The 26,193-nt window shown below is 48.2% G+C and overlaps 1 protein-coding gene across 9 annotated transcripts in view; it reads right to left on the reverse strand.

The window, feature by feature from the left end:
* The window catches only part of EXOC7 (exocyst complex component 7), a 704,768-nt gene that overhangs the window by 96,627 nt on the left and 581,948 nt on the right, over positions 1 to 26,193 (reverse strand). For all 9 annotated transcript variants that reach the window (XM_069654713.1, XM_069654709.1, XM_069654707.1 and 6 more), the window contains one exon: positions 18,897 to 18,957. In XM_069654713.1, coding sequence (XP_069510814.1) covers positions 18,897 to 18,957 — 61 coding nt within the window. The remainder of the gene's footprint in view (positions 1 to 18,896; positions 18,958 to 26,193) is intronic.

A 26,193-nucleotide genomic window follows, 5' to 3' on the forward strand; every position in this document is an offset into this window, starting at 1 on the left:
TCAGTTTTGATTGGACTTTTTTCGGGGGGGAGGGACGGGGTTGGGGTGGGGGGACAGTGGGAGGAAGGTTTCGGGGTGGGGCTTCGACAAAGGTGTTAATTCAGCATTTACAATGAACATGTTTGTTATATTAAAAATGCAAATAAAACCAAAGTTAAAAAAAAAAAAGGTTTCAGAAGTAGGAAAACAGTACTTTTCAAGTTTACAGTTTTTAAAACCTAGTTTAAGAGGCATTCAAATTAAAAGGAGACAGAAAACTGCTAAGGCAACTGTTGAAAAAACAAAATGTCCAAGGAGAATGGTACATCCTCTTCAGAGCAGGTTTTGGACTATTCCACAAAAAACATTTACTTTTTGACAGAAAGGCATGGTTCGGTCACACACCTCAAAATACTTTATGGCAAAATGTTTCTTTGCTTACATGCTGAAAGGCTGTTCTACTTTCCACAGTGCAAAAGCAGGGCAGTTATCGGTTTTGTACGAGTGCAACAGGATTATAAACTTTCCCAGCTTTCAGGATTTCAAGGAATAAGTTTCAGATGTTGGATCACAAAGCTAGTGGTAGATTTCCCAGCAGCATGATTAGTGCAGTCCTGAATTTGGAAAAAGAACACAACTGCTTTTTCTTTACAGTCACTAATAGCCCAAACTGACAAGTGTGGGCTGTGTACACACGTTTAAAGGTTTCTAATATTCCTGACTCTTTGAGCACTTGTTTTTTTCCCTAACAAAGTCCAAGTTTCCCTGATGCTACTCTAGTTGCCACTACTCATGCTGTGCTTCTGTTGTCATGTGCTTAAGTCTACCAGTTGCAGCATTCCAAATCTTTATACCATATATTCAAACTCATGAATAATTCTTGCAGCAAGTTTAAAAATCAGATTATCTCGACAGGATTCCACTCTCCAAAAGTAAGAGAAGTAAGCAATACTGCAACCGACTTCTGTGCAGTTTCTGTATTTTTGGGTGTAACTCACAATTCGATCCCCTGTCTATGCAGCATGGCAGGCAATCTCGTTCATGTTTTGGGACAGCAGCACCCGACTCACAGAGACGCAGGTTAAAATGAGCAGCTCAGGAATTCCAGATGGCTGCCGGCAGAGGAGGACGTGCAAAGGTGTCTATCCCCGCCGCGCCAATAAGCAACTCAACAAAGCGATTCCGCAGGGAGCATCAACCCCACGGACCTTCACATGGAACTAATGTGGACTCCGATGGGAAGGAGAATGGCGGGCGAGCGCTCCAGCGAAGGTGGCATGGTGGGCCCCGCCCCTTGGTGGGGGTTGCCCAGCCTCCCTCCTCCCCCCACGACTCAAACAGGTCAGGCGGCGGGGATGGAGGGGGGGGACACGTTAGCCCGCACCCGGAAGAGGACGGTAGCGCGTGAAACGTGAGGGTCAGGGAACCGAGGGAGAAGCAGGCCCCAGAAAAGGCACGTTTTTTTCTAGACCCCATCACATTCTCCCTCGGTTTCCTGCCTCACCGGATCGTGTTTTTGTTTTGTTGCAGGAGTGCAAGGAGGAAAGATTCCAGTGGGTGGCCTATTCTGTTTTAGAGTGGATATCGTGGTGTGGCGTTTCCAAGGAATCTGGAGGAGAGTTTCCGGTGTGCAGGGGCAGTTTCTTTGTTCCGGAAAGAGGGCCCCGTTCCAGCCAGAGGGTTTGGTGTTGCGGAACAGTGGAAGAAAAGGTACGGCCTTGGACGGAGATAGGAAGGTATGGGGGTTCGCGGGTGTTTGTTGTGCAGCTGGACGCCGGGTATTTAAAGTCGTCGGCGGTGGTACGAGTAGTAGGGTCGGTGAGGGTACTGCCTTAGGGAACAGCCTTGCGGGCGGCGGTAATGAATATGGGGAATAGGTGCATGTGATGCAGAGGATATGTAGTTGATGCATGGGGGCAGACTTAGGCCTCGGGCTACTAACGTTGTGCCGGTAGATGCAGGTTGTGAGGTTAGCGAATGCAAGGTTAAAAAAAAAAAAAAATGCAGGGGACAAGGCCAAGGGTGATTTGTGGTCTGGATTGCGGACGGTCGCGGGCGGAGTGGGGGGTTCCACTGCAGGAAGCTCCATTTACACGGTGCATGGGGGATGCCACAGCCGGGCGGTTATTTCAGCGTCGTTCGGGGGAGTAGATCACCACGGTGCCGGGGGGCAGTCTGACCCAATGGTTATGGGGGCGCAGAGTGGCTGGGAGCAGGGGCGGGTTGAGGGGTGGGGGCGCAGGGACTGCAGGATGGTGAGGTTGGGGGGCACAGGCAGGGGAGGCACCCCTCCCCCTTCTTGCCCCGTAGCACAGGTTCCGGCCGGATCCGGAGGAAGGTGACCAGTCGGTGCAAGGAAGGTTGCTCCAAGAGTTCCATGGCAGCTGTTGTCGGTTCCGGTCGGGGGTGATAAGGTAACGTATAGGAATTTTAGCTTCGTGTTACCCCTGTCGGCTGTTAGGACGGACTGCAGCGCGTCGTGGGTGGCGGGGAGAGCTGGCTAATGTGCAAGGTAGCATGGCGGCTGCGAAGCAAGGAGAGGGAGGGGTATCGGTGGGGGCATCACGGTGTAAAGGTGGGGACAAGGGGACAGTTTAACCCAGTGACCAGAGGGGCCAGTATGTGAAAGGGATTATGGAATTTGTAGTACATGGGTCGGATTGCAAAAAGTCTGTGGGGGGATCAAATAGAAGGGTACTGGGTAGAACAGAGGGCGGCATTGGTAATACCAAGATAGACGCGTGTGTGGGTGAGCATTAATGTGTTGTGGAGGGTACGGGTACCGCAGTCGCATCGGGCGTATCAGATGGCCAGAGGATCAAAGTCGGTCGTTGTACATGGAGGGCGGTATCGGCAGGGCAGGACATTCAGCGGTGAAGGCGGCTGCTTTGCTGCTTGCTATTGTGTAAGCATAAGTGAAAGTAAAAAATCAGAGGACTGGACATACACGGGGGCTATGGGCAGACCAGGATAGTGGGGAGCTATTGTTTAGGCAGTCTTGTTCCATGGTCGCTCACCGGGGTAACAAAGTTGTGGCAACAATATGTTACGTGCGGCAGACTCACACGGCCTAGGCTATACTCGGCCACCCCACCCCCCGTCAGGAATATGTTTCATAGTCCGTGCGTACGGGCGGGCCCCCTTGTAGGCGGTAACTTTAACTATGCGTTGGAGGTATGTGATATGTTGTTGTTATTGCAAGGGCCGCCGTGCCACGTGCTACTAAGCCAAAGCATGGTGTTCCGGTGGTGGTTGAATGCAGCAGGTTGTTTTCAATTTCTATGGCCGCCGCGCCATGCGTTTAAAGCAAAGCCAGTATGTTCGTGCGGAGGTAGTGCAACACGTTCTTTTCAATGGCGATGGCTGGCCGCCGCGCCACGTGTTTTAATTGTGTGTTGGAGGGAAGTTACTGGGGGGATCTAGCATGTTGTTTCTTTCACGAGCCCAAACCAATGGCCGCCGCGCCACGGGTACTAAAGTCGAGTAGGGGCGGCATGTTTTCACGGTTTTAGGCTGCCGCGCCACGTTTTCGTAGGTTCGAATAAATGCAGCATTTAAGTATGATATTATGGGCGCACAATAGTTGTATTAAAGATTAGGATGCGCCATTCTTTAATTTAGGAATCTCAGGATACCAAGAATTCCCAATTTGAGTAGAGGTGTAGGTCAAATGGCGGGTACAAGACGTTGATGCGGCGCTAGCAGAGGGCCCAAAGAAGGAATGGAGAAAAGAGGGGCGGGCGTTATCGCATTTGGGGTGAAATGTGGGGGGAAGGGGGGATTGCAAAACATGGGGGGGGGACCTTGTTGGAGTGGCTACAAGGATCTTGTGGTTTCGGACGCATAGGCTGAGGAAGGCGCTGGTAGTTGCATGCAAGGACAGAAGGGGGTCCTCAAGGCAGCATCAAGGCCCGGTTTAGCGGCCAGAGGGAGTACGAGAATTTAAATTTTCAAACTCGGCGCGGCGCAGGGCTTGTGGTGAATTACTTGTCATGGAGCTCATTCAGGGGGCGTGTGGCGTTGTAGGATAGGAAAATGTTATGTCATGGGGGAAGATGAGGGTAAGAGGTGGGGGGACAAAGAGCTTGCAATGCCTTGTGGGCAAGTGTTACGACTGAATTAGGTTGACCTCCAACCAAAGGAAATGGACAAAATAATATTTTAAAACAGCGCAATTTCTTTATATATGAATTCAACTTTAAACCACTTCCATGGCACTGATGACGAGTTACTTCACTGTGCGGCTAATAGTTTTGACCAGTGTTGGGAGAAAGACCACACGGAGCACCACACATTTGCTTCGAGCCCACTCACCCCATGCAGAGAGTGGCTGGGGATTGGGGTGCTCGGTCCGGCGAAACAGGGAGTAAGGGGGGCACAATATTAAGGGATACAGAACTGGACACCGCAAATTGGGGGGGGGCAAGGGTAGAGCACCAATAACACATCCAAGCATGATCTGTTGGGCAAGACCGTTATAATGAACCAACAAGTAAGTATCACAAAGTAACGTGCCGCAGGGGCAAAGTGCGGATTAATGGAGAGGCATCGCCTGAAGGGGGCAGTAGAGAATTCACGGGAACTAATTTCCAATCCACTATAAATCCACATGGTAAGGAAGCTAATCAAACAACAATGCAAGGGCATCGCGTATTTATTCGTGGCATCTATGGTTAATAGATCTTTGATCATTCGCTAATGTAACTTCTATAAAGTCGTTCATCATGAAGTAATCGTACTTCAAAGGAAGGTCCCGCGCGAGCGCCTGCGACCCGGCAGTATCATATTCTCGTCTGGGACTAAGATACGTTTATTTAAGTAAATAAAGTAATACAGCTGGGGGGTGGGGGGGATGGGAGGCGGCAGGGACCAGGGTGTTAGATTAGGTTTGCAAGGAGGTGCGGGGAACATCAAAATGCTAAGGCCCAATGCTGATGGTTACGTTATGGCAACAGTACGTTGCAGTGTGGGCCTCACATGGCCCCCCAGAGTCAGGAACACGCTGCACAGGCTGTACGTGCGGGCGGGCCTTTATATGCAGTTATATTAATTATGAGTGGAGGAATGCAGCATGTGGTTTCTATTGCGATGGCCGCCGCGCCACGTGTTGTTTAAGCAAAGGTGCCAAAGAAAGATTTGACAATGCGCCCAGTATTGGACTTACGGCCTGCCAACAAGTATGTCAAGCCCCAAACATTTTGTATGACCACGCTACAAGAGGTAATCCCCCTCCTAAAAAAGGGGGACTCTTGGCACAGTATTTATTCTTCCTATTGCTAACATATTGATTTCGTGTCCGGCACGGGTGGTGTATGGAATGGCATTATAAACTGCGCCAACTAAAACTATTGGCAGGCGGCACATCCAACAGGGGAAGAGAAGACTGGGCAGCACTTGCTTACTGCAGCCTTTCCAAATCAGATTGAAAAGCTCACTTAACGGTATGAACGGTATAACGGTATAATCAACGGGACGGTTATTGTTCAATTAAGGGGTTCAGGGTATGTTAAACGTCATACCGTTACATCCCTACGAGGGACCTGGTCAGCAGGCCCCGGATGGTAACACGAAGCATCACACATTCGGTTTGAGCCCCCACACCCTGAGCAGAGTGTTGCTGGGGAGTGGGGTGTTCGGTCCGGTGCAACGGGGAGCAAGGGAGGCAGTACCGGACACTGCGAATTGGGGGTTGCAAGGGTTAGAGCGCAGATGATGCACGTGAGGGGGTACTGATCGAAAGGGCGTGGGTGGGGGGTAGGGTCTAAAGGGGAGGCAATTCCTCCTCTTACCACCACCCATCTCCCAAACATCCACACGAACGAGCAGAGGTGGAGGCGCGGGGGCATGCTAAAGCAAAACGAATACTAGGAGGGGAGTGCCCTGTGCAGGCTGGGGGGAACTCTCCGCCGCCGGCAGCCAGCAGAGAGTCTTGGAGGTGTCACAGGTCAATCCCTTTAACGAAGCACTGGCAGACCCATAGGGGAATGACCAGCCAACAGTTTAGATTTACGGCGCCCCAAGAGTAATAGGCTCGGGGGAGGCCCTGGGAAAAAAGGGGAGGGACGTAGGGGACTTGGGAGCCAATTCCAAGCCCAAAATTGCAGGGGGGGGGAACGAATAACAAACTCACAAACAAGGCCATCAAGGGAAGTCGGTCGGGGGGGGACAAGAGGAGACGACGGGGGGTCAGGTAACGGTGACAAAATAACAGCAAGGGGAAGTCTTCACGGAAGGAGGGGGGCATGAGGGGGAGGGAGGTGGGGGATCCAAGACAGGGCGGCAAGGCGAATAGAGGGAACAGGGGGGATGAAGCCAGTCCCAAGGAACGGAAGGAAGGGGGGGGGGCAAGGACCAAAAGCTGGGGGGACAGGAGATGGGGTACGGAAGAACAGGGCTGGGAAGTCTGCCTCTGGGGGGAAATGGAGCTATGATATGGAGGGGCAGAAACAACAGGGAGGGGGGGTTTGGCGGGACCCAAAAAACTGGGGACCTGGTGAGTCGAGGAGCAAGCTTGGGAAAGGAAGGAAGGACAAGGGATAGGGTACCCGGAAGAGATATTACTATGGCAGGGGGGCACTGGGTCAGACTTCACAGGGAGGCCTTGGGGGAGAGGGACTGGGAAGTTCTCAGGGGCTCGGCAAGACGGAAGGGAGACATGGGGGGCAGCATAGATAGGATTGGGCTTCCAGTACAAGCGGCAATCGGCGGACAAAGGGGGGGACAGAGTAGAGTAGAAACGACTCAAAATAGACGGGCATCGCAAAGCGATGACCATATAGGCAGGCAGAAAGGTGTGGGCCGGCACCGGAGGGCGGTGTCGGCCTTAACAACAGATGTGGGATATGTGTAACGTTGGGGCACTTGTGGTGGTGCCGGTATAGGAACGTGAATACTAGCGAGGCACCGCGTGGCTGCCGGTTTTATCTAGACCCAGACCCAGGACACGGGGTAAGTGTCAGGGTAGGTGGGGGCGGACAGGGCATTCCCAACAAAGACCTAGAGCAAAAGGGGGGGCATATGGAAAAACTCGGTCATGGGAAATCTACAAACGGCCGGGGGTAGAGAGAGGTTATTAGCAAGGGCCGGGCGGGCAAGGGATACCTAGGTAGCCGCACACAGAGTAGTATACCTGTGGTGGTGAATTACGGATCGCCTGTAAGATAACTCCAAGACTTTATGCAAAATAAAGCTGCTGAGGCATTTTAATCTTCCAACTTTACCAAGTGTCTGAGTTGTTTTTTCCAACATGTGATGTATGACATATGCCGGGTTGCATGAGGGGAGGAGGGGGGTGGGGGGAGAGTGAGGGGCCAGGCATGGAGGAGGGGGGAGGACAAGGCACTGGGATGCCCACGCTAAGCCCTCGGAAGGTGAGGTCCACAAATAGACTCAGACTTCAGCACGGACCCAGATTGGAGGTGGTCCCATAGGCGGGCCAGGTAAACGTACGGCAGCTGCCAGTAAAGACGGTGGAGGAGGGACAGCAAGCTCCGCTGTGACATTCACACCCCCACAGAGCATCAACGGAGCATAGACCGGACGTGTGGGTAGTCTTCAGCGAGAAGGGGAGAGCCCTCAGAACAGTCGCGCGGTGAGGTACAAACACAAACCAGACCACATAACTACAAAGCAACTACTGGGAAGGCATGGGAAGGTGAAAGAGGGACATAAGGTGCCCTCTCAGGCCCCCCCCCCAAGAGACACCGAGACTGGGAAGGATTCAATGCCGGCACCGGAGGGGCACACATTCGGGAAATGACACAGGAGGGACCGGCCCATACCCGCATCCCGGGAACGCATATGGCAAGAGTGGGGAAAAAAACATCAATGAACAGGACCATGTCGGGGGAACGCGGCACTTCACGCATGAGCTCCGGCAACACCAGCAACAGGGCTATACAGACCCCATAACAACAACATAAAGCCATGAGGAAACAGCGCATGCCACCACAACAAAAGACCCTGCAGGGCTCCAGCAAACAAAGGACGGAGGACAAAGCAGGGAGCAAGCCACAACTGCCGACACCAAAGCAAAGCCCAGCCAAAGAGAAAAGGCAAGTGCTCAGCACCCCTAAGAGCAACCCACCCGGAAACAGGGCCTGTGGGAGAAATGACAGACTGAAAACCCCAATCAACACCTGGCCCTGGCGGGGTGGGGGGGGGTACGGCAGCGGCATTGAGACAAAGTGAGTATAAGCAGTGTGCCGACGGGAGGGTCACCCACAGGTCCATAAAAAGCTGCACCAGCAGCTGGTAGTTCAGGCAGCAGCATATAAACTAAATAACACCCGCTGATACACAGCAAAGACAGTATACATGGTGCGGGCAAGAAGAAAAAAAGGCATCCAACACCAGCAAGGGGGAGGATGCCCTCAACACAGACCAACGACACAGAGCAGAATCCCATCCTCCACAGGGCCGCTGATGCCACCTCCCCCCCCCCCATCACACACCAGCAACAAATACCAATCCCGGCAGGGGGACCCAAGAACATTGGGGTGCCCCAAAAGGCAGTGCAAAACAAGAAGCAGCAAGGAAGCAAAGCCCCACTGGACCACCCGCAAAGGGCTCAGAGAGGAAAAAGGAGCGAGGAAACCCCCCTCCACAAAAAAACAGTGACAAAGGGAAGTGAAAGACACCAAATAATTATACAGCCCCAACACAATTGGCTGAAACGTGCGCAGGGGAGGGCCGCACATCATGACAAGCAATGACCCAATGAATACCACAGGAAGCCAGATAAAAGAAACGCCACATCAGCATTTATATCTAAGTCCAGACAGAAAACCACGACCCCAGCTCAACCAGACTCCCCCCCCACCCCCCCAGGGAAACGCCATAAAAACCTAAAACAGCTTTGGAGCACAGGCAACATAGCTACATCGAGACGAGGCGAGATAATCCTCACCCAAGAACGGCAGGAAATGGGTAGAACACAATGTCCAAAGCGGACATGTAAAATTGCTTTAAAGAATTTCAGAACCAATTCCTACTCTCCTGACAGGAACAATTCAAAACGCTGAAGGAGGGTATGATATAATCTCTACTGGAGGTAAAGATGGACATTGCGAAACTGGAGGAAAGAACGGACACGTTGGAAAAAGTGGTGAAACAAATAGAGGACAACTACCAAAAATCGGATGAGTTATTAGAGTATCTATTCCGCCTCACTAATAAATTGGAACTCCAATGCTAGGATCTGGAAAACAGTTCAAGAAGAGACAACATTACAATTAAAAACCTACCGGAAGCGGTAGATGACAAAGACCTGCCTGAGACAGTCCTCCAACTCTTCTCGGAAGTTCTAACAAGGAACACGGAAACCCAGGTCCAGGTCGACAGACTGCAACAAGTAGGCCCAAAAAGACTAGCCGAACCAGGGGCACAACTGTTAGGCAGAATCCTATGCAGTTCCCTTGGGGAACACTGCAAGAAGATTAAGACTATAGGAGTAAGCAGTAAACCCAATTGGTAGCCGTCTGCACCACCCAGATTTTACCTGGTAGCTGTGGCTGAGCAGTCAGACCTCTCTCAAGATGAGTAGGGCAGTATACAGAGCATACACAATAGGGCCAAAAACACAGTGGAGCAAACAAACACTGACTAGAGCTTGGTATCAAAAGTATATAATTATTTATTTAAAACGCACTTTAGGAAATACACTAAGCACTATAGATCAAAGCAAGTTCAAACACAGTCAGATAAAGTATACACACCTCCCTTAATAATTATTAGACAAGTCTAGGTCAAAACACCACTATTTGTAAAAACAGATGTGAGCGCGTAACTTAGAGGGCACTCCAATAATTAAGTTAAAGGGAGAGAAAAAGGCAGGTCATGAAAATAAAACAGTTCCCAACACTTTTCTAAGACCACAGCAAGTTAGTGAAGGCAGAGTCTACTGTAGAGCCAAAGTTCATAGGCCAGGCCCACTTTAAATGGAGCAGGGCGAAATGTGCCCAAGATCACACAGTTTAAAAAGCACTCAAGTCTTTGCAGAAATGTTCAAAGGAGGTTGGTTTGATGCGAAAGATAAAGTAAGAAGGTCTGGGGCCAACCCAGTTGGAAAGCCAAGGATTTAAGGGTCACCTTTAGCAATCCGCAGAAACGGAGGCCAGGCGGAACACAGTACCTTAAAGAGTGAGGAAGCTCCAGCGGTGGCAGTTGGTCCTGGCAGCGGTTGTAGTTCGTGGTTTCACCCAGGGGAAGAGAAGATCTCATCGAGGAGGAAACTTTGAGTCGTTGCACGGCCCAGGGAAGAGACCAGCCGCGGAGTTCGTTCGGTAAAAAGGTGCGTTCCTTTTATTCGCGGTCACAGTGGTGAAGCTTGGCTATCTGGCCGCCGGGGTGCTTGGCACGGGCGATTCGACCAAGGGACATCAAGGAAAGCGAATGGCGAACTGGTTGTCCCCACCAGCTCAAAGGGAGAAGACTCTTACAGCAGAAGATCTTCTCTTGTCGTCGGGAAAGTGGTGTCGTCATTGCAGATGGCTCAGCTTCTCCCCTCTTCCGATTTCTTAGGTCCTGTGGCCAACTTCTGAAGTTCCAGTCCCCAAAGCCCTGCTTTTATGCAGAAAAACCCCCATTCAACAGCCTAGCTGTCACTCATACATGTTAAGTGGTGAGCCGGGCGGCTCACCACTGGGCCAATCAGAACAGAGTGCGACTTGGGTTGCTAAGGCAATGCAGTCCAGGGTGCCAATTCCCCCACCCACACATCCTGTGGAACCCAGACAGAGTGGTACCAGTTGGAGGGCTTCTGCGGAGAAGCCCGCCAAAAGGTGGAACAAAGGACCCGACCTTGGTTGGAGTTACAGAGACGGACACAAATGCCATTTTGCAAAAGAGTTCTGGTGAAAAGACCCAACCGGTGATTTTATATTAAATAAATAAACCGGCGGTATCTTTAACATTGCACCAAAAAGTGGTGCGTTTAAAATCAATGGGAAAATCCCATAGGGAATATTCCGGTGGAATATTTTGCGTGGTAACCACTGCCACCCACCAGAAACTCGACAAGGGGGGACTGGACAGTGCCCCCTTGGGAACAGACCCAGGGGCAATCGAATTAACCCCTTCCATTACTTCCACAATATGATGGTTTGTACTGGTTCTGTTCACAATTTTGGACTACTAAAGCCAATGGTGACTTTACATGCCCTGGGAGACAGTAGTCAGTCCCAGGTTATGGATTCTATGTTTGGGGGTCACTATGACACCCCTGTGCTACTGCACTGAGGATGCTGTGTAACACATACACTAAAACAGATGATACCCTATGGAGTAAAAAGACCCCATAGCCCATAAGCACACAATAAGTCAAAGACATACCTCAAATCATGCCTAAGAGTGGGAGGAAAAGAGTTTCACTCTTAGCAGGAGAAAAAAACAAACCCCAAAAATCCAGCAAAGCTGCTGGGGGACTCACTAGGTTTGGGAAATTAGCCTTATAAGAGAATTCTCCCTAACAATGACCAAGAGACGCACAAGCAGCAATAAAATCTTACGGCCAAAAAGAGCAAATCCTGCGCAAGGCAAGAACAACGGGACCATTAAGAGTAAATGAACAAGAAATACAGTTAAACCAAGACCTTGCTCAATCCACGCTCCAAAAGAGAAGAAGAATGGGTCCTATAGTCCAGCACTTAACAACCAACCAAGTAAAATACAAATGGACGTTCCCGTTCGGACTCCTGTTCACATGGGAAGGGCGACAACACAGGATCACTACATACGAGGAAGGAGAACATATTCTTTATGAGAAAGAACTTTGGGCGAGTCTATTACAAGACAACAATGGGAACACGTACAGAGCTTAATCCCCAAACTAACACGCTCAATACAGGTGAGGGAAATGTGGCAAAACGTCTTACTACAATGGCATTACACCCCCGGGAGACTTCACGCAAGGTACCCGTCCACAAGGGACACATGCTGGCGAGGATGCCCCACGAAAGGAGACTGGAAATACATATGGTGGAGTTGCCTGAACCTCCAGCAGTTCTGGGGGGAAATAAAATCCCAGGTGGCCAAAATGATGCAGAGACCAGACCAAATAGCGGACAGGATATCGGTGGCGGGAATGTGGGAACAGGACCTGGGTCCCACACGAAAATGCAACAGAGGTGGGTGATGATCTTGGTAATAGCGGCATGGCTGACGATAGCCCAACAATGGAAACAAAAAACCCCACCCACGATTTATGACTGGTTACAAAAAGTGTGGAGATTTGTCTCACTCGAATGGATGACTTACAAACTACAAGGCTCACCCCAAGCGTTCAGAAAGACCGGAGTCACATCCTAACTTACTTACAAAGTGACTATATGCTGCAATGGTGCCCGCATAGCACCAGAATCCTGGACATTATGTAAAGCAGTCAACACCCAGATCGGAAAATCGGCCAACACCACAAAGGATGGAGTGGGGTGGGAGGGGGAGGGGGAGGGTGAGTGTCAAGGGAGCTGGGGGGTGTTGATGGCATTTATGCATGATTGTAAAATCAACAAAATATGTTTTAAAATGAGCGGCTCGGCATGGTGTCCCACTTGTTTTATGGACTCTCTGAAAACTCCTTCCCTACCCTCAGTGAGTATAAAAAAAAGGTTTCAGTTAAGTGGTCATATGTAGGGTAGGCAGAGTTGAGACTTTCATTCGGGACATTAAAACTAAAAGATTCCCTGTTGTTAGAGGTTATGATGACCATCTTAAGTTTACTTCCAATGTAACCTCCAACAGAGGGTGTAGCTTGAATGGGGAACATTTGTGAGCACCTCTGTTGCACAACAATGTTAGCGCCAAGATCAACATTGGGCGTTAGTGCATTACATCTATATCATATCATTCTGTGGGGTGGGAAGTCCTAAACTGTAACGTCTAGTGAAAAATCCCTGCCCTTTTTTGGGTTTCTCGGACTAGTTTACTGGCTTTATCCTAGATATGTTAAAACCTGAAACATCTTTAGGGTTAGTATGATGTGCCCTCCGTGGTCCTTCAGCCTCTCAGGGTTACGGTGCCCCAAATGCACCCTGTTCCCTGAGTGAGTAACCTCGAACAGTTAACTGTATGGATTCCACTAGTTTGTGGAAGTCTATGGTGTATGTGTATACATTTAGTGGGGTACTTTCTGATGTGCTCCAGGGGTGCGACTACTGGCATCCCCTGAATGAATAGCAGTACATGGCCATTGGTCTGTGAGAGTGAATGGGACATGGAGGTTGCCATATATGGTCATAGTTTTGTTCTGTATCAAAAGAGCAACCAATTGTGGTTAGTTGCAAAGAAGAACTCGAATGAAAGAGGTACGTTTTCAAACTATTACAGAAGGGGAACAGGGACTTAAGACTACACAGATCCAATGGAAGTGAATTCCACATGCAAGGCCCAATTACCAAGAACTGTTAATCACCTCTGGTTTTGCATCCGAGGGTGGGAGACGACCAGCAAGTAGCTTATTTTGGCAGCAAAGTGGCACAGAATGCAGAATAGTTGAATCCTGTCAACTAAATACTGTCAGGCAGGCCTGTCTAGGAATTTTAAAACTAAGCATAACAACTTGAACTGATTTCTATGGCAATGTAAGGATCTGGGTAGACGGATAATGAGACAAACAGCAGAATTATGTAGTCTGTAGACAGGAGAGTTTTTTTATTCAGGGATTCCTGCATAAAGTGCATTCACATAGTCAGGTTTAGAGTTGACTAAAGAATCCCACAAAGGCTGTATGATTCTCTCTTGCAAGATGGTGGGAGAGGGGGGGGGGGGGTTTCAGAAGAGTGGAAGTCTAAAAAAAAAAAAGCAGATTCACAACCTCAATCACTTGATAGTCAATGCCCAAGCCAGATTGGCAAACAAAGGCTTTGTTCCTAACTCTGTCAACAAAAGAGGTGGGAAGCCCAAAGCACAGGGGGAGGTGAAGAGTGATTAGACCCTTAAGCAGATGCTCCAGCCCAGGAGGGCTAACTCTGTCTTGGACGGATTCAACTGGATTCACACCCAGTTCTTCATAACAATAAGACAAGAGACCACCTGAAAATCCTTGCAAGGGCCAGAAGTCCACAAATACACCTGGATGTCCTTGGGGTGTTAGTGGTATTTATATCTAAACCTGCAGAAAATGCTCAATTAATAAAAGAGGCAACAGGGAAGACCCCTCAAGGTCCCTGCAAAGGATTGGAATAGATTTGGACCTACCTGAACTGAGCTAAACTCAGATTGCATGCACTTTCTGGTAATTGAAACTGACTTCTGCCTCTGGACAAGCTGTGGATCTCCTCACATCAGCAGTTCATCTTCGCTCTGACACAGTGCCATATCCAGTAGCTCTTCTGCAGACCAGCGTCATCCCTCATCCGAGACTGGAAATCAGTACCCTTGACATGTAGCCTTGAGAGAAACTAAAATGTCGATAGCTAGTGACCTAAACATCTGAAGATTTACTACCAAGATGTTGCCTTGTACTCAGATCCCTCCAGAGAGATATACAGTTATCACGAACCTCAGCTCTCGTTCATTATCATTGGGTCAATTGTGGGTACTGAAACATCAGGAACAGTATCATACTGTATCAATTAGAAGCCGTTCCACTGCTCGTTAGCTCCTGTTGATTTCAATGAGATACTTAATTGGTTTACCCACGATAATCAAAGAAATACTTTCCGAATGGAGGTGCTCCAAACCCTGCCCAGAACACAGCTCTCTCCGACAGCACTGCTGTAAGAAATGGGAACCGATGCAGGTAGTTTCTGTGTCTGTGACCTGGCACAGTGTAGTTAAAGGGGAGGAGAGAAAGGAGTAGGAAGCAGGATGCCATGCAAAGGTAAGGTCAATATTGGATGGTGGGCTGGGTAGAAGTGTGGCAGTGCAGGGTGGCAGAGGACAGCGGAATTGAGCAGGGTGATCAACCCATTCAAGAACGGCAGGTGTGGTGCAGAGAAAATGGGTAATAGGGACAGAGGAAAGCAGCAAGGTGAACAGTCAAATTGAATTCTCCAATTTGGTGAAGGGGTGCAAAGGAAAGGGGATCAGTGGGTAAGGATTGATGGGTGGGATAAACAGCAAGCAGGATTTGGAGAAGGCACATAGATCCAACTAATGACTAGTTGGGTGGATGCAAGTTACAAGGTACCTCTGGGGTGCTGTCAGCCACACTTGTAGCACAAAGGACCTGTTTGACCTAGGACATTTCCTATGACGCTTAGTTGTAGGGTCACTACCCTTAACCAAGAAAGTACTATTTCTAAACAAAGTCTACTTACCTGCACATCATTTATTAGCTTCACAGAAAAAGAAGTATTATTTCATTAACATCACAGTATGTAGATTCTGTGAAGATGTGACCTTGAGAGACACCAAGTGATCAACCCTCGATAATACTAGCTGAGGTGGTTTATTTTGGACGATTTTGTGTAGCCTCCAAAATGCTCACATATCACACATTGAACCCCGACCCCCACCTCCATCCCCCTGCCCAATACAACACATTCCCTCCTCATTCGCCACCACTCACGCAAACGCACTATTACTCGCACCCCTGACTCCTCCATTCGCCACCACTCACGCAAACACACTTTTACTCGCACCCCTGACTCCTACACACACACACACACACACACACACACACACACACACACACACACACACACACACACACACACACACACACACACACACACACACACACACACACACACACACACACACACACACACACAAACTCCTGCAACTTCCCTCACATGGCCACGCATGTTAGCCCCTGCATGCACTCGTCTGCGTCACAGGGAGCAGCTGTCCTCCAAACATGGTGGGCGCATCTGAATGAAGCCTCGCTGACAGCAAGGTAAGTAAAGGGCGTGGGGTGGGTGAAGGGTGTTTCTCATGATCATTTTGGAAAGAGCGAATAATCGCTTTCATGCTGTCTTTCTAAAGCCATCATAAATGGAGTCGGAAACAAATAATCGTTTTTTTCACTTAGTCCCATTTGGGCCACAGAAGGTTTGCAGACAAACATGTAGCCTGACTCTGTCTCACTGAATTTCACATTGGGCACAGGGCTGTAAGAGAAACCACCCTAATCCATCCAATGTAATGGATTCAAGATAGATTAATGAACATTTTTAGCTTCCTGGATCTGTAGAAATGTCTATTGCAATGTGAAGGTCCAGATTCCCAAAAAGGCAGGTGCCTATTCTTAAATTGGCAGATGTTTGTAAATTTACCCAGCACTTACAAACCCATCACATTCTCTTTTCTTTTCTAATGTTGATAAATACTAAACAAGCTTTCTCTGCAGAAGGCAGCGTTACCTCCTACCTTCAGATGCGGGCACTGTTGCCCCATGCCCCAGCTTCTGTCAGACAAGCTATTGGTGCTAACTCCCAATAGCAAACATGTACAGATCAAGGGGAGTTAAATGACAAGGCTAACATCATCTATGTATTTCCATGAAACTACAGGTAGGAGAGAGTTCCCTAGAGGTGACGTCTCATCAAAGGACAAGGGAGTGAATTGTCCTGTGTGACAATCATGGGAAAATGTAGGGCATAAAGCCCTCCATACCTGTGCAAGATGTTCCCTCTGACTCCTATTGTGCATTACACCTGCTCAGGGTCGGTCACTTCAAAGTTAAATAGATAAATACCACCGACGCTGCCATTTGCCCTGCAACCTTGATTTGCTTTGAACCATTTATATCACGTAGCGACATGTATATCTGGACACAGAATGGTACGGATGGTTAATAAGGATACAGAAGCAGAACAAAAGAAAAACATAGAAACTACTTATATAAAGAGGTAGGTGTTAAGATTCTTCTTAAAAAGAGTCAGAAACTGCATACATTTCAGAATAATAGGGAGGGGGCTCCAGAGACAGGGGCCCAGAACAGCAAAAAAAAAGTTTTCATAGATAACTCTTGTCAAACACAGATCTGGAGATTGCTAAACAGTTTGCGGATATAATTTACATGAAACAGGGAGAGGGCTCACATAATGTGAAAACTGTGGGGGCTGCATTACCTGTGTTGGACGGGAAGCAAGTACAACCAGTATTAGCATAATTGTTTGTTTTTATTTGGTCGAAAGGTACATTTGACCGAATTTGGCCTGTACTATTCAACTGAATAAAAATGAACAATTAGGCCAATACATACCGAACATGTGGAGGGGAGGTTGCCAGGGTCTCCCCCGCTCCTTATGATCGGTATGTATTAGCCTTGAGGGGTTGCGGGGTGTCCCAGCTTCCTCAACATGGGAGGCGGTGGACTGGGGGAAAAAAAAACACAAAAGAAAAAGGGACCCTGCAGCGTCGGAGCCGACGCACGTTAGAGGGACGGATCTGATGCCGCAGGGATGAAGGGGACCAGGCGGCATCCAAACAGGTAAGTAGGGGAGTGGGGTGGGTTGGTGTGCACGCATTTGGTTTGCGCTTTGTTCCTCTGACAATTGATCGCATGCGGGCAGGTTTTTTTTGGTCGGCTTGCCGCGATCAATTGTCAGACGAACGAACTCCACCAAACCGTACAACCTTCCTTGTCAACTTTGGGGAACAAAGGAGAGGCCTCTCAACCCCCTCTAATATCAGCCCAATACCATATCGATGTTTTAAAACAGTGTCTCCCCAGAAACATGCAAATTGGCAAAACCTTTATGCCTCCAATTGCTGATGAGTCCCTGAAGAAATCTGTCATGGACCACAGACATTTTGTTATTAGTAATGTGAAGCACTCCAAAGGTCCCGAACCTAGAGCTGCCCTGAGGAATAAGGTACTGGCATGGTTGCGACAAAAGACTGGCCATGGGCTAGTAAGAATGTCAGATCTTAAAATCATTTGCAGGATCAAGATCGAACCATGGTGCACCCAGAACGGTCGGAACTGCATTTTGTTTGGTTGGGGCAAAAGCAATTTGATTTCCTTTTTGTCCATTTGCAACAACCTGGTGAGAGTTTCCTCTGATTTGAAACTGGTTATGGACTTTCCTGATGGTACTTGTCCAAAGGTGTCCTGAATTTAGGACCTGCTGTTGATGAGCCGTATCTTACCACCTGTCAAATGTCTTCATGATTATTCTTGTTTTGATGTTTTCTTTTTTCTTTTTCAATTTATTACATGTTTCGTTTTATTTATACTGTCTGTAAGATGTATGTAGCGATTTGAGGCCGATGGGCGTATAGCGCTTTATAAGAAATAAACTAAACACCTCCAGAAACATAACATGAGGTAGTTACTAGTAACACATGGTTTTGTGTAGACCGAAGCTTTCATGTCAGACGATACATTTGAATCCGATCATCAAGATTGCATGGCCTAGCACCATGCTGACATTTAAGAATAAGACACAAGATTTTGAACATTATCATCTGCTTAAATGGTAGCCAGTGAAGGGACCTTCAAAATTGAGGAAGATTTTGGAAGATGGTAAATATGTCTAACATCTGCATTTTGTGCAACCTGCAGGCGAGACAATTGCCCCAGAGGTTTACCGGCTAAAATAGCATTGGCATAGTCCAGCTTGGAGTAGACCACAGCCCCTACCATAGAGGGATGATTTGCAACTGTTACAAAGGGAAGAGCAAAACCTAAGAAACAAAGCCTTCATGAGATGGACTTAATGGACCAACCTGCAGCCCAAGTCAGGACACAAGTCAATCTTATCCACAAAGTAAAATGTGTTAAAGAAAATACAAAATACACGTTTATCTATCTAAATAATATTTGCCTCATAAACCACCAGTGTATGTCGATATACACCCATTTACTCACACACAAAGCGATGTAGAGATTCAGACACCTAATATACATACCGACATATGTGGCACACATGCAAATACATCAAAACAAAAACGAATGTAAACACATACAGGCATACACAGCACTTTTGGATGCTCTACCCTCTCCCCCTTTTCCTCCAGAATTTTACCTTTGCACCTTGAAACACAATTAGATTTTTCTCAGAGACATAATCTGTGACCTTTGACCAGCTGCAGGAAAGAGAATGAAAAAAGACTCACTAAGTAACAATATTCACATAAGAAAATGGGGAGTGCAACAAAAGTGTCTATAGGAATGGAGCAAGGCACAGCATCTCATAGAAGAACAGTATAAACAGCAATTATTTTAAGGGGGAACAGAAGAACAAGTTACTTCTTACCTGGTAACGTTCTTTCGATGGTATGTTCCTCCGACGTATTCCTTATCTTGATAGATCATCTCCAGCTTGCTGGCCTCGGAATTTTTTTTTCAGTAGAGGGCGCTGCGCATCGACGTCCCTCGAGCCGATGTCCCTCGACAGCCTCCGTATCGACGCCGACGTCATCATGTGTATAAATAGACTCGCACAGCGTCCCTTGCTCAGTTCCATTTTGACGTTAACAGTTGTTTTACATGAATTGGTTATTGACCCAGAAGGAGCGTTTTACTGAGGGGATGGATGGGAGGGGCGATAAGGAATACGTCGGAGGAACATCCCATCGAAAGAACGTTACCAGGTAAGAAGTAACTTGTTCTTCGAAGGGATTGTGTCCTCCGACGCATTCCTTATCTTGATAGACTCCCATAGCAGTGGTGTATAACTGGAGGTGGGAGTAAAATTGCCATGCTTCCCTTCAAGAATGAACAGAGTGCAACACAGCTTTGCCAAATCTAGTCTCTTGGCTAGAGGAGGAATCCAGGTTGTAAAATCTTGTGAAGGTATGTGCAGACGACCATGTGGCAGCCGCACATATGTCTCGAATCAGTACCCCTCTTTGGAGGGCCGAAGAGGCTGCGATACCCCTGGTTGAATGAGCCCTAAGATTTTGAGGAGGCTTTTTCCCTGCCAGTTTGTAACATTTCAGAATGGCCAAAATAATCCATCTGGAAATGGTCTGTTTTGTTATCGGTAATCCCAATTTGTGCCCTGAGTAACCTACGAACACAGTTGGTCTGCTTGCCTAATCCTAGCAAGTCTGCTGATGTAAAAGCTCAAAGCCTGCCTTGGGTCCAGCCTATGCAGCCTTTCTTCCTCTTTCCCCGGATGGGGAGGGGGATAAAATGACGGTAAGATAATCTTCTGAGTGATGTGGAATTCAGAAACCACCTTTGTGAGAAAATTAGTCTTCACTTGTAGGACAACTTTGTCTTTATGAAAAATTGTATGAGGGGGTTTACAAGATAGACTTTGTAATTCGCTCACCCCCCTAGCAGATGTCAATGCCACTAATAAGACAGTTTTAAGGGTGAGAAACCTTAGTGAACAAGAGTGGAGTGGTTCAAAAGGAGTACCCATCAGGAAATTTAAGACTACATTTAAGTCCCATAAGGGAACTTGGAATGGTCTTGGAGGATAGACATTGGTTAATCCCTTCAGACATTGTATTACTAAGGGTAACTTGAAATACGATGGTTCCTCTGCAGTGCGCTTGAAGATCGATAGCGCTGCGAGATAGCCCTTGATAGTGCCAACCTGAAGGCCCGAATTTGCCAAATAGAGTAGAAAAAAAAACAATGTTTGTGTACCACATGAAAAGGGGTCGAAATTCTTTTCTCTACATCAGCTGCAAAATTTGTTCCAACGGCGGCGGTATAAAGTCTTTGTTGTTGGCCTTCTTGCCGAAAGCAACACCTCCATGACGTCATCTGAGAGGTCCCAATCCTTGTATCTCAACCTTTCAGATACCAAGCGTTAAGGTTGAGGGTTCTGTCTGGATGGAGAACCTGACCTCCCTTCTGCGAGAGAAGATTCTCCTTGAGTGGAAGGCGAATTGGAGGGCAGATGGACATGTCCAGAAGGTCCTGGTACCAGGTTCTCCTGGCCCAGTCTGGGGCAATTAGGATCATGGCTTTCCGGAACCTTCTCAACCTCCTGATCATTTGAGGAATGACAGGGTCTGGAGGAAACGCGTACAGAAATGGAAACTCCCAGTCCACTACGAAAGCGTCCCCTAGAGCTCCTCTCGGGGGAAATTCCCTTGAACAAAACTGATCGCACTTCCTGTTGATGCTGGTGTCGAAGAGATCCACTTGAGGGGTTCCCCAAAGGGTTAAGATCTGTTGAAGGACTTCCTGAGCTGGTTCCCACTCGTGGGAGACTGTACTCGCCTGCTCAGAGCATCCGCTGTCAAGTTCTTCTCTAAGTGAACTGCCGATAGAGAGATTCCTTGTTGGATTGCCCAAAACCAGAGCTGCATCGCCTCTCTGCACAGAGGCAGTGATCCTACACCTCCTCTTTTGTTGAGGTAGTGCATGGCCTCTGTGTTGTCCGTCATTACCAGGACCTTTTTCCCCTGTAGAGCTGGCAGAAAAGCCTTCAGCGCGAGTCTGATTGCTCTCAGCTCTAACAGGTTGATATGTAGTTTGGACTCCGATGGAGACCAACGATCGCTGATGGTCAAGTCGTTGGCATGGGCTCCCCACCGCGTGAGTGAGGCATCTGTGACTACTGTTATCTCTGGCCATGGTTGCCAAAACAGTTCTCCTTTCAAGATGTTCTCCTGGCAGGCCCACCACTGAAGGTCTCGAGCCACCTTGTCCGGAACCTGAAGGAGGTCTGTCATTCTCCCTGAGAATTGCGACCACTGAGTTCTTAGTGCCCACTGAAGAGATCTCATTCTCAGGCGAGCCTCTGGCACAAGGAAGATGCAGGATGCCATGAGGCCTAGCAACCTCAAAAAGTCGAAGGCTGGGAGACGTTGGGCATTTTGAAACTTGGTGACCATCTGCAAAATATCTTGAGCCCTCACCTCTGGTGGCGAGGCTTTTCCCAGAGAAGTGTCCAGGACCGCTCCAATGAACTGGAGTCTCTGTGATGGTATCATCTGTGACTTCTTTAAATTGAGGGAGAAGCCCAGTTTGTGAAGGAAGTGGCAGACATAATCTAGCTGGATCTGAGCTTGTTCCGGAGATACAGCTCTGATCAGCCAATCGTCCAGGTAGGGGTAGACGTGAATTCCTTCCCTCCTTAGACTTGAAGCCACTACCGACATTAGCTTGGTGAAGACCCTCGGGCGGAGGTCAGCCCAAATGGCAGAACTCGAAATTGATAATGAGAGCTGCCAATTGCGAACCTCAGGTATTTCCTGTGTTTGAGATGGATTGGCACATGGAAATAAGCATCCTGAAGGTCCAGAGATACCAGCCAGTCCTGGAGCAGGAGGGCCTGAAGGATCTGAGAAAGAGTTACCATCTTGAACTTGTCCTTCCTGAGGAACTTGTTCAATTCTCGTAAGTCCAAGATAGGTCTCAGTCCTCCGTCCTTCTTCGGTATTAGGAAGTAGGGGGGAGTACCAGCCCTTGTTCCTCTCCGCTACAGGTACCGGTTCTATGGCACCTTTCTCCAGCAGATCTACAATTTCCTGCAAGAGGAGCAGATCTGGAACTTTCCGAGAGCTGTTCCCCGGTGGATGACTCTGAGGAATGCGTAGAAAAGGCAGGCAGTAACCTTGGGCAACTGTCTCCAATGCCCAAGCATCTGACGTAATAGCCTGCCATTCCGTCAGCTGTTGAGTTAGCCTGCCCCTACTGGTGTCTTGTGAGGAGAGTCCTCAGAGTGATTTAGAGGCGGCTGATGCAGGTGCCGAGGGTAAAGAGGCACATGCTGCTGCAGCTTTTTTATTTTTACCCCGTCCACCTCGGGTGAATCTTTTTTGACCTCTTTGAACCGACTGTTCTCTGCCTTTTCAGAATGCGGAATAAAAGCGAAAGGACTTACCTCTCCAAGAGGTTCCTGAGGGGCGATATGGCGTTTGATGGATTGCATCTCCCAGGGACTTTGCTGCTGCTTTGGATGTCTGTAACTTTTCTAGGCTGCCATCCGCCTTCTTACCAAACAAAGAAGAGCCGTCAAAGGGCATATTTAAAAGTCTGGCTTGTACATCTGGAGCAAACCCAGACTTTCGCAACCACGCAAATCTGCGGGTTGTAGTACTTGCCGCATTGGTCCTACTGATGCTGTCAGTAGAATCCATGCTAGTTTGAAGGGATTCGCACATTGCGTCTTTACTATCCTTAATGATGTTTAGAAACGCTTCCCTTTCTTCTCCCTCTGGGAGGCAGTCAGCCGCTGACGAAGCACACTCCCAAAGTGTATGGCTGAACCTTGCGAGCGTACAAGTAGCATTAATAGATTTCAACGCCATGCTACATGCTTCTATGGCTAAGAAAAAACGTTCTTAGCCATAGAGTCGTATCTTTTGTCATCCCTGTCCTGTGGAACAGTAGGGTATGCCGATCTACTGCCTGATGCCGTTGCTGCTTGAACAATCAGACTCTTTGGAGTTGGATGTTTAGACAAAAATTCAGGGTCAGTAGTAGATACCCTATATTTGGCTGACAACTTCTTGTTAACCGCCGGGATAACCTCAGGAGTTTCCCAGTTAGCCAATATTTTTCTTTGTAATGCAGCGTGAAATGGAACCACAGGATCCTCCTGTGGGCCTTTAACTAAAATGTCTGTAAGGTCATCCTGTTGGAATGCAGGTGAATGTGTAGACCAACCCATGAATTCTATAATTCTTGCCATTAAAATTCTGTAAGGGGTCTCAGCATGTTCCCCTGGGTCTGGTTTGGCAAATTCTATTTCTGGGGAAGTATCTAACCCACTTGCCTCATGTAAGGATTCTCGAAGGTCCGTCAACCTATTTTCCTCAGAGGTAAATTCCTCTGGTTCTGGTGTTGCAGATCTCTGCAACCCAAAGGGTCTTTCTTGATCCGAATCCTCCCCTTCCTCATAAATTGAAGACAAAGGTGTGAAATGATCAGACCTTGGAAATGGCTTAAATCCCATTTCCAGAGCAGAAGGGGCTAAATTTGTCATAAATGGTTGGGAAAACGTCAACGTCGTCGACGCGGACGTTAAAGGCTTCAAAAACACAGAAAAAGGCGTCAAAAAGATTGGAAGAGGCCTCGACGAACCCGAGAGGATCGGGATCCTACTCGAGGTTGTCGATGACCTCGAAGTCATGTTAGAGGCCCTGGGTATGACCACTGGCTGTGAGGTAGTAACGGCCATGGGTTTGTTTTTTTTCAGCGTTGACGTCGAAGACGGCGTCGATTCGATCGATCTATGCGTCGATGAGCCCTTCGATAATGGCTTCAATGACGCAGGTTTATGCGAACGGACCTTCGACGAAGGCGTCGACGGCACAGTGCTTTTGCTCAAGGGTTTGTGACGCTCTCGAGTAGTTTCTTTCGCTGGGTGCAACGACTCGCAGCGTTTAGATTTTTCGGGTCTTTCACCCAAGGTATCACCCTCAGCTGTCTTCGAGGGGGTCGAGGCCGCTTTCTCGAAGACGCTAAGCATCCTTTTATGGAATTCCTCCCACTCAGCCTGAGAGCTATGTTTTGTGGGGCAGGTGACTCTTTCCGGAGAAACAGAAGAAGAAGACGAGGAAGGGGATCTTCGACGTCTCTTACTTGAATGTTTGGATCTCGAAGAGTGGTGGGAACTGCTTCGAGACCTAGAACGAGAATGTTTCCTGTGTCGGCGAGGAGACTAATGTCTCGACTCTGCGGAGGAAACTTTCGAAGGAGTTTTAACTGTCTTACCTCTCTCAAGCTTCCCCTTACGCTCCTTCAAGGCTTTCGCCGTCATGGATATGCAGTCCTCGCACTCCGAACATTGGTGCTCCGATCCCAGGCACCACAAACCGATCCTGTGAGGATCTGTCAACGACATTTTCTTTCCACAGTCTCGACATTTTTTGAAACCGGACCGTGGAGTCGTCGGTTCGGATTAGGAAGCCATCGAGTAAGAGTTGGTATTCTCGAGGAATAATGAAGAATATATTTTCTGACTAACAAACTGAGCAACGCGATTCCGAGGCCCACGAAGCATGGAGAAACGGAACTGAGCAACAGACGCTGCGCGAGTCTATTTATACACATGATGACGTTGGCGCCGATACGGAGGCTGTCGAGGGACATCGGCTCAAGGGACGTCGATGCGCAGCGCCCTCTTCTGAAAAAAAAATTCCGAGGCCAGCAAGCTGGAGATGATCTGTCAAGATAAGCAATAGGTCGGAGGACACAATCCCTTCGAAAGGGGCATTTAATTGAAGAACAATGAGGGGACATGTAAAGGCATAATAGGATAAAAGTGCAGCAACCGATAAGTGTAAGAAGGGGTATCTGATGAGGGTGCATAAAATCAGAGTTTGAGGAAGGAAGTACAGGTTACTCACCATAGTAAGTAAATGGTTACTTTCCTGTATCAACATTTTGCAACTTCATGCCTTCTATACATTAAAATGTGGTTTTCCATCCAGCTATGTACTGGTTGAATATGAAATTGACCAAGATGTTTCTTTAAGAAACATGTAGCCAAGTGGGTATTGAACCAGGGCATGCCTTATCCATCATTTCAGAGGCATCTAATCCCGACCAGAACTCCACTCAGTCCAATCTACAAGTTATTTCTAAAAATTCATGGGTCATTTTAAAACGATATCAACCTGCGTTACTATGGGTTCAGATAATTAACATTTCCCTTTTACAACATGTATCGTTTCACATAGTTAACATGACATTCTAGGTCTTTCCTTAAAGACGTGGCCTCCAAGAACTGCTTGTCCTACCTGTGCGGCGCACCCAGCAATGTTGAGAACACTGATTGCATGCCAGATAGCCATTGTATAGGTAACTAAATAATACCCGACACTGAGTTGAATTTTAGGTGGGGTACTGAGTTTCTTACATATAGGAATTATAAAGCACGAGCCTATCTGGGAAGCAACAGGGTGCTGTAAATAGGCAACACGCCCAGGGTTACAGGTAAGGGTGCAGGGTAGCAAATGAGCTGCTATCAATAAGTATATACAGGGTTGAGTGAAGCAGTCTAATCTGCATTAGTAATTTGTCTCAGAGACGGGGTCCATAGTAGGAAAAAGCCAATTTCCTGTTTTTCCCACTCTTGCAGTTTTTTGTTTTTGTTTCCAGCCTTGCAGCATTATGGCTTCTGGTGGTGCACTGGCAACTGGAGATGGTGTGTTTCTCGGCCAGTAAGAGTGGTGCTTTGCAGGTGATGCTGGCTTGAACATGACACATGCTTGAAGGGGTAGCCAGTGCAGCTCCATGAGGATGGGGGGTGATGTGGTTGAACCTTCTTAGTCCTGGGATCAGGTAGGCCGCAGCATGCTGGGCGGGTTTTGGAGGGGCCAAGTTGGCATGTGGAAGTATAGTGTTGCCACTGACTAGGTGGGAGATCACTGGGGCTTGGACAACTAGTCTGAAACTCAGGGCAG

The sequence above is a fragment of the Ambystoma mexicanum genome, chromosome 3q (assembly GCF_040938575.1).
Source record: "Ambystoma mexicanum isolate Mex_15411 chromosome 3q, UKY_AmexF1_1, whole genome shotgun sequence".
NCBI lineage: Eukaryota > Metazoa > Chordata > Amphibia > Caudata > Ambystomatidae > Ambystoma > Ambystoma mexicanum.